Consider the following 13,298-nt stretch of genomic DNA (forward strand, 5'->3'; position numbering starts at 1 on the left):
TCAGATTCAACCAACCTCAACTGATTATGTGTTATGTGCAGGCATTGTGCTGAACACTTTCACATGAATTGGCTCATTTAAGCCCCATGTTTTACAAGGTATTGCCAAATTCCTTCTTAATTTTGCCCCACGTGTCTTTTGTTCTTTTGGCGTCAGTCATAACAGTACAAAACCCACCATTTATCAAGTACATTCTATGAGCCAAGCACTATGCTGCGTTTTTAAACTTCAGTCGCCCTTAACTCCAAAGATAGATGTTTTTACCTTAGTATAGAGAGAGCACTAAGGATTAGAAATTTTAAATAACTTCCCAAGGTCGCACAAGTAACAGCAGAGTTGAGATTGAATTGTAAGGCGCCAATACACAGGCCCCAAGGTTTTCAGTAAATACTTTATGGAGCAGTCCATGATGAGCTCCAGACTCTCCCAGAGTCTTACCAGAGAGCCATGGGGTAATCGTTCCACAAAGAGTTTGAGTTATTCTCTCATCATGCCTTCTCTTACACTTGCCGATTTCAAAAGCCATTTGCCACTTTCCTGCTCACTCACAGTCTAAGTTCTTCCTATAACCTAATCTTGCTGTCTCAACATTTCCAAAACTGGAGAACTTTACTGTCAACAGCAAACTCAGATAATTTTCTATAAAATTCTCTTAACGCCATAAAATGTCCAAGTTGGAAAGAGACCTAGAAATTACCTAGTCTAATATCTCTGTTTAAAAAGAGGAAACTGGGGCCCAGATCAGTCAAATGGCTTCCTGTCCACATCACAGAGCTAGTAGTGATAAAGCCTACACTAACTTCAATATGTTCTAACTTCTATCCCAATGATTATTTCTGACATCCACCTTATTTGCTCTTCCCTATAATTTGTAGAAATATGTTCCAGGAACAATACTTAAAAAGTCTCAAAATTCTGGACTTAGGACAGGTAATTTGCTTGCTCTTGACCATGGTTTCCCGTCTCTGATCTGACTTATTAACAAGCAAAATCACATCTTACATACCAATTTGGTTTTTGTTAATAGTTTCTGAGGTGGACCACTGTTGAAAGATCTTTGAAAGTTTAATCACTATTCTATGTACTTGTTTACTTCCTCAAAGGATTCAGGTTTATTTCTGGAGGTTATACATTACTTCTGAATGTAATATGGTAAAACCGTAAAGAACGTCATACCATTTTACCAGTAATCACAATACTGGGATTATTTTTAAAAAACAGTAATTCAATAAAAATAAATACCTATAGTCATAAAAACACATGCCCCAAATGGCAAAAATTAGAAATACAGATGCTCAAAAATAGGAAAAAAGATAAGTATGAATCATGCCATTTTAGGTGAATAAACTATGTGGAACTATTACAAAGAAAATCATGAATATTATTAAAATGGCAGATACTAATTATTCACCAAATCATTTTCCCTCTGCTTCTGGGCATAAGGCTAGCCTACAATTCCCAAGTTCTTTTGCAATGAGATGTGGCCATGTGACTGACCAGAAGTGATGTCCACATGAAAACCTCTCCCATGATCACTCTCTACATTCTTTTTTTAAAAAATTTATTTGTTGATGCGGACGCTCAGGATAACACTGAAAGCCATATCTTGAAGACAAGCAGAGCCTCCATCAGCCTTGAGAAACCAAAGTCACTACAAAAACAGGATTCCTTCCCTTTTATTCCTTCCCCCTAACCAAGCCTCTAAACACACACACACACTGGACAATTAATGTGAGCAGAAAGTAAGCTTCTATTGTATTGTATCACTGAGATAGTGGGATTTATCTGTCGCAGAATTCAGGATTTCTTCAACTAACATAAGTAGGAAGGAATAGGCAGGAATTCTTAAGATACAATATAATGCTTTTTTTTTTTTAAGTGCAAAAATTTAAGGTTGAAAAAGTTACAAATGAAAATTTTGGTAAATAAAATCTAGTCTATGAGGAATCAGTTTTCCTCAGTTTTCTTTGATACTATTGTAGCATTTTTGGTATTAAAATTAACTCAAGGACTTCCATCCTCACTCATGCTTGTAACACTAAAACATTTGCATATCTAGTCTCTGGCCTGCAAGAAGCTCTGATCAAGGAAGAGCATTTCACTTGAACACAAGATTAGCCTAAACAGCAAATGCATAAACAAAACTCTTATTCATCAATTTGTTCGACACATCTTACCTTCAGATGTAAGGCACATTACAAGCCTTTACCTGTCTCAGCCAAGCTCTAATACCAGCAGTTCCAAAAGCAGGAGTGGGTAGAAAAAGGCTATACCAACTCAGGCACCTAAAACTGCATAGGGCTCTCTCATTTGGCCACTATGACACAACACTTCAAAGACTCAAACTAAAAGGCTACAAAGAACTTCACCACGGTGAAAGAAAACATGATAGAACTTGTCATAGACATAAAACAAATAATGACTTCACTACTTTATATTTCATTCTACGGGGATTTGAGCCACTGGGACTTAGAGCTGGTATCATTATGGTGTATTATAGGACTTAAAGACAGTGACATATTTCTATTTATACGTAGGCCATACAACAGAAATTTATTACTCATAGATGCCTCATTTTCTAGCTATCAATATAATCTCCATGTATCTAGTAAGAGGTTAATAATAGGGGCCTTTGTTCTATAACCTCCCCTTATTTTTTTCTGTAATTAAATTAACAAGCAAACAACAAAGCATCCAACTGACCGTTTCCTCACAGCTGTTAAGATCAACTAGGATATTACAGGCAGAATGCGCAGCCAAGAACTGCAAACTCACTATGTTCTTTCGATTTCTAAGTGCCTGGCTCTCCTCCCTGGTAAGAACTGGTGAGATGTGCTACAGTTCTGTAACAAAAGGCTAGAGGGGGAAGCTGTATTCAGACACAAGACTGAAACACCTTAGGGACCAGAGCCGTTTCCTGCATTGCTCTGCACCACGGTTAAAGAGGTATAGGCTTTCTCCTCTAGCCCTCTAGTCTAGTTCAATACTTAACTAAGGGGCAGTGAGCTTTCTCTCGTGCTGGTTTTTCTCAAGCTGGAACCTAATAAGAAAACACCTCATCCTAAGCAACCCCCTATCACAGGAACAGAGATGACAGCAGGGAGAAAGGAACAACAATGTCATTGATCTTTAATCATCGTAGTTAAAGTCTTTTATTATGGTATCACTGAACACAAAGGAGCTGAAATACTTTTTAAAACAAATGTAAGTGCCCCCAAATAATACTGGTTTGTCAGATGCAGATATGAGTTGAGTGTGAGAAGGAAGTAGAAAACTATCAAATATGTTGTTCCTGGGGAAAAGTCCAGTTCTCTCTGACTCTGCATACTCAAAGACACCCATGCAGTAGAAGCAAGAGGCAGCTAACAGAGATGTCTTCTTCATTTCTCCTCCCTCCTAGCCCCAAATCTTATCTCCCAGTGTCCTGCTGAGGAAGGAAAGGCATTCTAAATCACGCCTTGTTATTCATTTACATATAACTCAATCATTCATTATGGAGCATCTACTAAATGCCAGGTACTGTGTTGGCAATGGTAAAAGAAAACAATATTTGTGTATCATTAAATGCACATTCTATGAGGGCGAAGATCATGGCTGTTTTGCTCATTACATTTTACTTTCTGCCTGGCCCAGTGCCTAGCTCATAGGAGGCGTACATTAGCATGTGAGGGATTAATGAGCCAACACATTAAACCCTTTGGGAGTGGGAAAGGACCCTTCCATAGCTATATGTCTTTATTAGTTCATTTCAAGAATCCTATGAGGTATTTATTTGTATTCCAACCTCACAAAGAAGGAATGGTCTATGCTCATTCGGCATGTGCTGCCACCAAAATTGTTTTCCTTGAGAGTGAAAGGTAACTGTGTGTGTGGTAGAAGAGGGGGCAGCAAAAGGGAAATACGTTGACTCATATCCTTCAGTAATGAGTTTATTCCAACTATGGTGTTGCTGCCAAATGTGTTGTGAAGCCAGCAGGACTTGGCTCTGGAAAAACTCACCTGAAAGTCACAAAATTCATTTCCTACTCCAGCCCCCTCAGCCATTGGGCATGAAGTATTGGACAAAGTTAAAGATTAATTCTGTATTCGCTGCGACAAAGGTCCACCTCACTCAGATCAGGAAGGAATGGCATTTTCAGGCTGTCTCCTTCACAACCACTGATAATCTCTCCACTTCCATCCAGATAGCAGTTTAATGCAAATGCAGTCAAACCCAAACACTGGCTCCTCCATTACCCATCCAATCTTGCTAATGAGGAGCAATTATGGCTTTATTAGAAAGGCAATCCCAGACCATTTCTTACCATCTACAGTTCCCCACCCCAACACCTGCATGCTGGGAATCCTTTAAAATTTTGTTTAAGGTTACATGAAATGAAAACAGCAAGAAGTTGTACAAAAGAGAACAAGATGATAATTGTCACACCGCAATATCCAGTGTCAACAATAGGGTCCTGGCTCTTTTTTCTAGGGCATAAATACATAGAGACTAACCAAGTAAGAAGATAAATTCTGTAATCTCTATCTGGGTTATCTCAAAAGCTTCTGGGAAGCCACCTGGAATTAGAAATGATACTGGAAAATAACTAGCGATCTGGGCCTAATGGAGCATAGCTGGGCCAGAGCTTTGACCCTGACTATTCTGTTCCTAATGAAGAGAAAGGTATAAATTAAATGTACCCTCATGGGTCTTAAAAGGATGGCTTCCCTGCACAGAGAGGCACAGGGTGGTTTTTACTATTATATAGGTATTATATATTATATATAAGTGTTACTGTTATTAGAATCATATCTTCTAAATGCTCTTCTGTCTCAGCCTCATCCATCACAGTCCCCTCTAGTTGTTGCCATAGTGACCTCTTGACAGTCCCCTGAATTCATCATTTCCTATCTCATTTCCCTGTCATTGCAAATGCTGTTTCCTATGATCATCCCTCCCTGATCACACTTCTCCTGGTCAACTGGCCAAAATCTGCCAAGCCAAATCTTTAGCATCCTTCAAGACTCATCCCAAATACCTTCTAACACTATTTACTCTCCTTCTTCTACTCCTCCCACCTCCAGAATGAATCTGACTTCCCTCTTCTGTTCTACTCAAACACTGTCTATCTCTCTTTTCATTACAATACTAATCGCATGCTGCTGTAACTACTATTTTCAAAATCAGTCTCTTAGTAGATTATGAATTCCTGGAGGTTAAGGTCAGTATCTTATTCATTCCTATTGGATCTCCAGGGTCTTCTGTATAGGGCATCGTCCATAAATGTTGAATGATTAAGTGAAAAAAGGAAGCCATATCATTTTAGGTCTCAACACTCACTCTATAACAACTAGACCATTGAGGGGTAAAACAGATGCATAATTTAGGGGACCATGAGAATGCTCTCCCAAGTGAACATGCTGTCTATTGGAAATAAGAGTTGTGCAGAGTATGAGGTAAAACTGCTATAAAATGCTTTTCAGTGCTTCAGGTGTCTGTTTCAAGTCAAATAGTGCATCTACTGCTTGGCACACAATCTTCGCAACACAAATGAATTCATGGATGATTCATTTCTCTTAGGTTTCACTGAATGCCAAAGATGATGATGATGATGATGATGATGATGATGATGATGATGATTATTGCTGCTGTTGTTGTTGTTGTTATTACTCAAGTACAAAATTGGAGACATTTGTATTTGTTTAATATGAAAATACCAAATCTCAAAGACTAGGGTAAATCAGGTCCTTAAGAGATAGGATAATAGTCTTTTTTTTTTTTTTTTTTTAAGTCTTTTACTCAGAATGTCCACTAATGGCCTACTTAATCTATTAGGCCAGTCTTTTTTTAAAAAAATGGATTTTTGTGAGCAAGAACACAAGGAGTTGGGTTTCTAAATTATTGCTTATTGCAATCAAAGTACAGAATTATCTTATTAAATTGCACACAAACATGATTATGTAAGTTTCCTTATCTCTATATTAGCTCCTCATAACTAAAAGTAATGATCTGAACTTACCTTAGCTTGCAAGTTTGTTCATATCAGCCCCAGTTATTGTCTAGCCCTATATACAGTCACTTAATTCAACTCCTCTACTTCATATGTTTTTTCACTTCTTGGTTATGAGCATACTATTCTTGCCTCATGGTATGTCTTCTTTTTCTTCTTCTTCTGTTCTTATGAAATCTCTTATATCTTTCCAGGCCTGTTTCAAAGGTTTTCTTCCTCTCTAAGCCCTTCCCATTTCCCACTTGCATCCACCAACAACAGAGTTAACTGCTCCCCTTTTATACTCCCATAGCATCTTATATACACCTCAACTCACAACATGTACCATCTTACAAATACTAAGAACCAGGTGTTGTTCATTGTTATGATTCCTATGCCTGGCACATAGTTAGCTGATAACACTATTTTGTTGAACAAAGAAGAAATGACTGAATAATTAACTGGAATTTACAGGAACAGTTGCAAAGTGTCAATAACAGCATCGTTATTGATGATGTTGGTGATGATAATCTTATGGGAGCAGTTCCAATTCACTGAGTGACTGCCATGTGCCAGGCACTCTGGGAGGATTTTATGTACATTCTCTCCACTCCTCATTTTGCAAACTTTACAGAGCCTCAGAGAACTTAAGGAACTTCTCCAAGACCACATAGAGAATGAATCCAGAAGGTTAGGATGCACATGTAGGCCCATCTTGGTTCCAAAGCCCATAGTAACTCTCATATAATATGTGCAATTTGGAAAGGGGTTACTATACTCCAGACACCATGCTAAGCATTTTACAAAGTGTTTTGTTCCTGACAATTACCCTGTAGGATCAACAACTTTGGGAATAGCATCTCCACTATACAGAAAAGAAAGTTGAAGTCACCTGAAAACTCAACTGTCTATAATCCAAATAGGCTACAAACCATGCAAAGCACAGTAGTTAGAGACATGCCACACAAATTTAAAATCTAAAGAGATGTTAGAATCTCAAACACATTTTAACCAAGTTCAGTCCATTGAATCAATGCAAAGATACCTAATAAGAAAAAATAAAAATCACCAAAAAATTAAATATATTAGGACACTCCATATTTGCTCAATATAACAACCCCTTAAGTGGGCTCACCCCAACTTTCCAGTATCTCCTAAAGTGAATCTTTTATTCCATCTGAGACAGTCCTCACTCAGTCCTCTCCTTTTGTTGATGTGGTCCCCTCCATCTCTTCTACTCCAGCCTCCAATACTTATCCAATATTCTCCTTTTCCCTCATATCTAGACTTCTCTCTTCTATAGCATTTCTGTCCTTTATTGAACAATTACGTATTATTCTTATTGTTTTATCTCACAATAGTTTATGCATCACAACGTTACTTTTATAACTGTATCTTAACAATTAAGCATTACTCATTATTTTATGTTACTCTACATTGTGTGTATGTATCTCAACTTTGATTTTATAACTATATCTTAAGCATGGATCATTCCATAATATGATAAACAGGTCTTTGAAACAGGCAAAGACGATTTAATTTTCATATTACAGATGAGGAAACTGAGAGACTGTGAGGCTAAGAGAATTGCCAAAGTCATCCAGGTAATTAAGGAAGAAAGAGTTAGATGGCAGGTTGGGTCTTCTAACATCTATACTGTTTCTACAACGGCTTGCTACCATACACTTTTAATGGTGCCTGAAACTCTTGTTGACCTAAACTCCAGGCCCAAATACATAATGCTTATTTAAGGTGAAAAGTTGAGATTTTAGATTGCCTAGGATAGCAATCCATCCTGTCTCCCCATCTAACATTTCTCTTTCTACCAGGGATTTTTTTATTACTCAGGAAGACTCTTATCTCACTGCTAGGAGAGTCTCACATATGATGATGGCATCTGTCAGTGACTGGGCTATATGACATAGCATGGGAAACTGATTTCGAGAAACCATATTGTTAATAAGATAGATCATCAGATAAGTGTCCTTTACTGGGGTGTGGTCGCATGGGAAACTGGATTTCGAGAAACCATACTGCTAATAAGATCATCAGATAAGTGTCCTTTACTGGGGTGTGGCTATTTTATTTATTTAATGAAATGTTCTATTTCAAGCCATATTGATAGCATCAGTAGTTTGCCATTGGGAAAGCACTTTAAAGTTAGGTTCTATACCAAGTCATAATTTACAGGCAAAAAGAGGAACTTCTGTTGCTCCCCTGGGTAATAAGTACTACTTTGTTCCCAGGTGATTCATTAAACCTTCCAAGCCTCACCTCAATATTGGGCTCACAGGGATAAAATGGGTGACACTCATGACTATGCACCAATGTTTAATGCTGCCAGTCTCATTAATATAAGCAACAAAATTAAGAGACATTTCAAAGTTGTTACACCAAGGTCTCCTTGAAAGAAGGATTCATGTTCAATGTCACAAAATGTTCTTGCTGATTTTGTTTTTGCTTTTAAACAAGAGAAAGAAGGTAAAGGCTCTATCCATCATAGCCCCACAAACTCGTGCAATGCCAGATTCATCAGAAATAATTACATTACTGCAAGCTTACTATGCCTCAAAACTGTGCTAAGAGAAAATCATTGAATACATTATCTCATTTAATTCATATAACAAATGTGTGGGGTATGTACTTATCCCTTTTCTACCTTTAAAGAAGCTGAAGTTAAACCATTTTATTTTTCAGATAAGGAAAATAATGTATGAAATATGAAATATTCCCTGCTTGTAGGGACTGCTTATCTTAAGATGTTGGGGACAAACTTGGGTAATAGTCTCATCTGTTTGATTGACAGAGTCATGTACTATTCAAATGCCAACTTATTTCTAGCCCTAGACTGCAATCACCCTAAATTTCCGCTTCCAAACTCTCTAAGACTTACACCCCTTTAACACGATTTATTCTTTCAATTGGAACATCAAAATAAAAAATACTGAATAAAAACATTTAAAAGAAATCTTAAACCAAAACATAAACGATACACTCAATTTTAACTTGGACTTTGCTGTGAATCCTCCAAGCTGAACTTCTTTGGGCTCTGGCTGCCTTATATATAAAATTAACCTACAAATTCTAAGAATTGATGTGTTAAAATATGTGCAATGTTATGTAATATATGTGAAAGCATCACATAATTTTAATTGTTATTGCTGTTACTATTATGAATAAACTGACAAAGAAGCGAAGTTACATATAGGCAAGTAGGATGCATTGTGTAAATTAGATCGACAGCTGGTTTTGGACCAGGAAATTCTCTTGTGGTACTGCTGGGCATTCATTCTCACTGATCTGAGCTGCTTTGTAAAAATGCAATGGTGCTCTTGCTAGCACAGGGAAAAAGCATCCTAGTTTTTCTCTCTCATCTCTTTACAGATCTTGGCTGCCTTACATTTTCAGTGAAATGAGATCTGCATCTACTGTCAAGCCCCAAGAACTCCCAGATCATGGCATTCCCTCTTCAGCCTAGCTGTGTTGTCCTTAAGTAGCCAAAATTGATATGATCTCTCAAATGAAAGGCACACATACTACTTCCCCAGCAGCTAGCTAAGCCTGGCCAAGCAGATCCCCAGTCCCATTTGTGGCAAGTGATTACTTCATTCTACACACTACACTAGGCATTTTACAAAGAGTATTTTGTTCCTTACAATTACCCTGCAGGATCAACAACCTTGGGATGTATCACAGCTTCATCACAACCAAATGATTAGTGCAGAGCCATCAAATATACCAAGTCCAGGTCTCTGTATTTTAAGGAATATACCTACACAGGCCCAGGGAGAAAACTCCTCGCATATACTTTTAATTTGGGGGATGGGGTGGGGTGAAGGTAGGCAAAACACTAAGCTAGGCAAAGCACCGGAGTATTCCTGAAAGCAAATGTGACCAACTGAAATTCAGTCAAAATATCTTCTCCAGGCCAGATCTACTACCAAAATTTTCCTTCTGCAAAATATTTACACTGCAGACTTTTGCTGGTCTTTTCTACTTTGATATTCCTCAGTAATGAAACCAACCCTACCAATGCATCAAACATTGATGCCTGGTAACTCAGTCGGAGTTAGTACCCATTTCTTGGGTGGGGCAATTTATCCAAAGATGGTAGAGAGGTGTTTTGTTTTTAGTTTCTTTTTAAATTTAAGATTTACTAGGTTCTATGATCAGAGGTTATGTTCCTTTTGGTAGAGCTCAGTCATGAGTAAATTAAAACTGCAAATCATGGAAACAGAAATGAAAGACCTACTAAACTCTCCTTGAGACACAATTATTCAGTCTCAGTGCATTGCATTCCTGTACCTCTTAAGGCTGCCAGATGGGGGCGGCGGGGGGTGGGGGAAGGAAAGTCTCCCAAATTGCGAGTCGTAATTATATTACTAATTAGAAATGTGACATACGTGGACATCACTGAATGAGTAGTTCTGCTTATGGAGGGCGGAGGTCAGCTTGGCCCTTAAGAAAGGATGGCCTTTTAAAGTTAAGTTAATGGATGTATAAATTTAGAGTATATAATGGTGCATCTCTGCCTAAATGTCTTCATAAAGTGCAAATTAATGCAGATCCTAACTAGGCATTTGGAATGCTAACCCAGTTGTCTGTGTTTAGCTAATAGCTAGCAATTTCACTAACACGTTTATCCTCTCATTACATAGCAATGATGATTATTTAGTAAATACATGCGAAAGGCCACGTACTCCATAGCACCCCTCCTGGGTTGGAAATAAGTCCCTCCTAATGCTTCTATTTATATAATTGTAGTTGCTGATATACCAAACCAAGTATAGCTGTGACAGATAAACCACTAATGCCTCTTTCGGAGGCTAAGAACAGACCCATTCTTAGCTGGGTCCCCTGTGATGACTGACCAAATGCAGGGTAGGGGCTGGAAGCAGAGGATGCTGGGGGAAGCGGGTATCCAGAGCCTCAATGATGTTAACCCTTTGTAAATCTTAAAAGAACTCAGATGGTTTTCTCATCTGAAAATTATTTATGATGCTGGAGGGAGGTAAGGAATGGCTGTTTTATAACTAGTGAAATATTATGGAACAAGAGAGAGTTTGAAATAGACATGTAGAAAAGAGAAAGATATAAAATGTGGCCTTGTAAGATGCCACCCAGTCCATTCCTGGACATTTGTCTGATATAAATCTTTATAAGTCACTTGGGAATTTTTCCTTCGATGTAGGATAAGGTAAGAGACCTCACCAGAGGATTTTAGGGCACTTTTTATTATCTGCCAGGTACATCACACATCTCTAAGGTATTGTAGAGGCAACTTTCTTAGGAGGGTGGCAAAGCCCCAAATAGAATGATTTTGAACCAAAGATTTTCTATTCCTGCCTTATGAGAACATTGAAACCAAATAGTGGTATTTGGAACTGGGCAGATGAGGGTTTGCAATATCCAGAACCAGGTCTGACTTAGAGAGTGGGAACTGGCTGGGTTGCAGGAAGATGAAGGTAACATCCCTGCACCCCCCTGCTGCTCAAATGTGTCTGCTCACGGGGGCAGGCTCCTGCTCTCCTCTTCTGGTGACTTCATGGGAAGTTGGCTGAGTCCCCAATTCTGCAGAGGGAATGCAGGCAGAGGGGAGCACTACAAATGGGCCTTACCCAGGGTATCTAAATGACAAATGTGAAGGGAAATGGGGGTGCGGGGCACTGTCAATGGGAGGAGGCACTGAATTGAACTGTGGAATACTATTGATCCTAGGGCTTTTTCTCACAGTTCCCCTTCATACCCCCAACTCCTTGCACCAACAAAGACACTGCTTGGAAAGCAGAATCCCTTCCCAGGCACAGACACACAGGTGTAGGCAGGCACAAGCCCTACCTCATTCACCTCAACTGGATTCCCATTAGCTGCTAAAACCACAGACTGGCACAAGTAGCCTGAGGTCAGTGAGCCTGAGCCAGGACATCCTTGCCACTGGGAATTAGAAAAGAACATGATCTAAAATGGTATTTATGACGATGTGTTGTTTCAGATGGGTTTTGCTTTTATTTGAGGTGGAGAGGAGCGACCTAGCATGTTTCAGACCGTGACCACCGGTCCTGATGAGTTTGGGGAAGGCATGGAGAACCTCCATATCCCTCTGGGCCCTGCTGGTACTCTCCAGTCCCGCATCCTCCCGCAGTCTCTTGAAAGTGCCTAGATACCAGGGCAGAGCTCTGCGTCCATTTTGCCAGCCACAACCACCGAGTTTGGGAACTTTGAAAGCCAGGGGACGGGGGTGGAGGTTGCCAAGGCTTAGATTTCGGCGCCAGAGTTCTCAGCCAGAAAGCAGTAGAAAATCGACACCCGTCTTCCTCTTTTTTCTCATTCCCCACCCCCTTATACGCTCCAGGACTTCCTACATATACTACCCCGACACACACACACACACACACACACACACACACACACACACACACACACACACACGCCCATCCCTCCCTTGGGCTTAGGTTTTTAATTCTGAAGGCAGCAAACCGCAGAGCTAGAAGGGTCTCTTGCCATCACTCCCCTCCCCCCGCAACCCCGCGAGGCAACTAGAGTGTCGTACACACAATAAAACCCCAAACATTCCAAACACTATAACGTAACACAAACCCGCCCGTGACTCCAGCGCGTCCCATACCTGATATGCAGACGATGAAATTGGCTTGAAGAAGAAAAAGCACCTCCCAGACTATTTCCATCCTCTGATTCTCATTCCAAGTGCATCACTCGACGGGAAAACAGGGGGGGAAGGGGGGAGCCCGACACGGCACACACATATACACACGAGCACACACTTCCAAGAGAGCGCACACTCGCACTCCCACCCGGCAGCCGGCCAGGCACAGTCACCCCCAAGATCAATATCGCAGTTTGAATTGTTCCGGCAAATCTCCCCTCGGGCTCGACGGATGTGCGCCCCAGATGTGCTGACACATGTCCGATGCCTCGCTGCCCCGGAGGTGTCCCCGCTCGCCCGTCTCTGCTCCTCGCCGGAGCGGCGGAAACAGCACTAGCAGCGGCGGCGGCAGCCACCTGAAGCCACCAGCGCCGGGCTCTTTCTGCAAAAACGAGACCCCGATCCGCCTGGCGCCCCAAGAAGACATAGACGATAGACCCCCGCCGGGCCGCGCGGCGCAGTCCGGGCCCCCGGCCGCTGGCAGCTCTCTGGCTGAGCCCAGGCAGTCCGCGACAAGTTGCCCTCGAAGTCCGCCCCCCTCACCGGGCCATGGTCAGAGGGTGGCTGCTCCGCTCCGGGGCCGTTCTCCTGCTTCCGGGGGGGCGGGGGGGGGAGGAGCAGACGCAGCAGACAGGGAGACAGAGAAAGAGAGGCAGGGATGAGTG

The 13,298-nt window shown here is 40.7% G+C and overlaps 1 protein-coding gene across 2 annotated transcripts in view; it reads right to left on the bottom strand.

The window, feature by feature from the left end:
• Positions 1-13,298, bottom strand: part of CA10 (carbonic anhydrase 10) — a 435,157-nt gene that overhangs the window by 420,290 nt on the left and 1,569 nt on the right. For both annotated transcript variants that reach the window (XM_006924847.1, XM_006924846.1), the window contains exon 2: positions 12,595-13,224. In XM_006924847.1, the coding sequence (XP_006924909.1) occupies positions 12,595-12,655 (61 nt within the window). In that variant the 5' untranslated portion in view covers positions 12,656-13,224. The remainder of the gene's footprint in view (positions 1-12,594; positions 13,225-13,298) is intronic.

The sequence above is a fragment of the Pteropus alecto genome, unplaced genomic scaffold (assembly GCF_000325575.1).
Source record: "Pteropus alecto unplaced genomic scaffold, ASM32557v1 scaffold98, whole genome shotgun sequence".
NCBI lineage: Eukaryota > Metazoa > Chordata > Mammalia > Chiroptera > Pteropodidae > Pteropus > Pteropus alecto.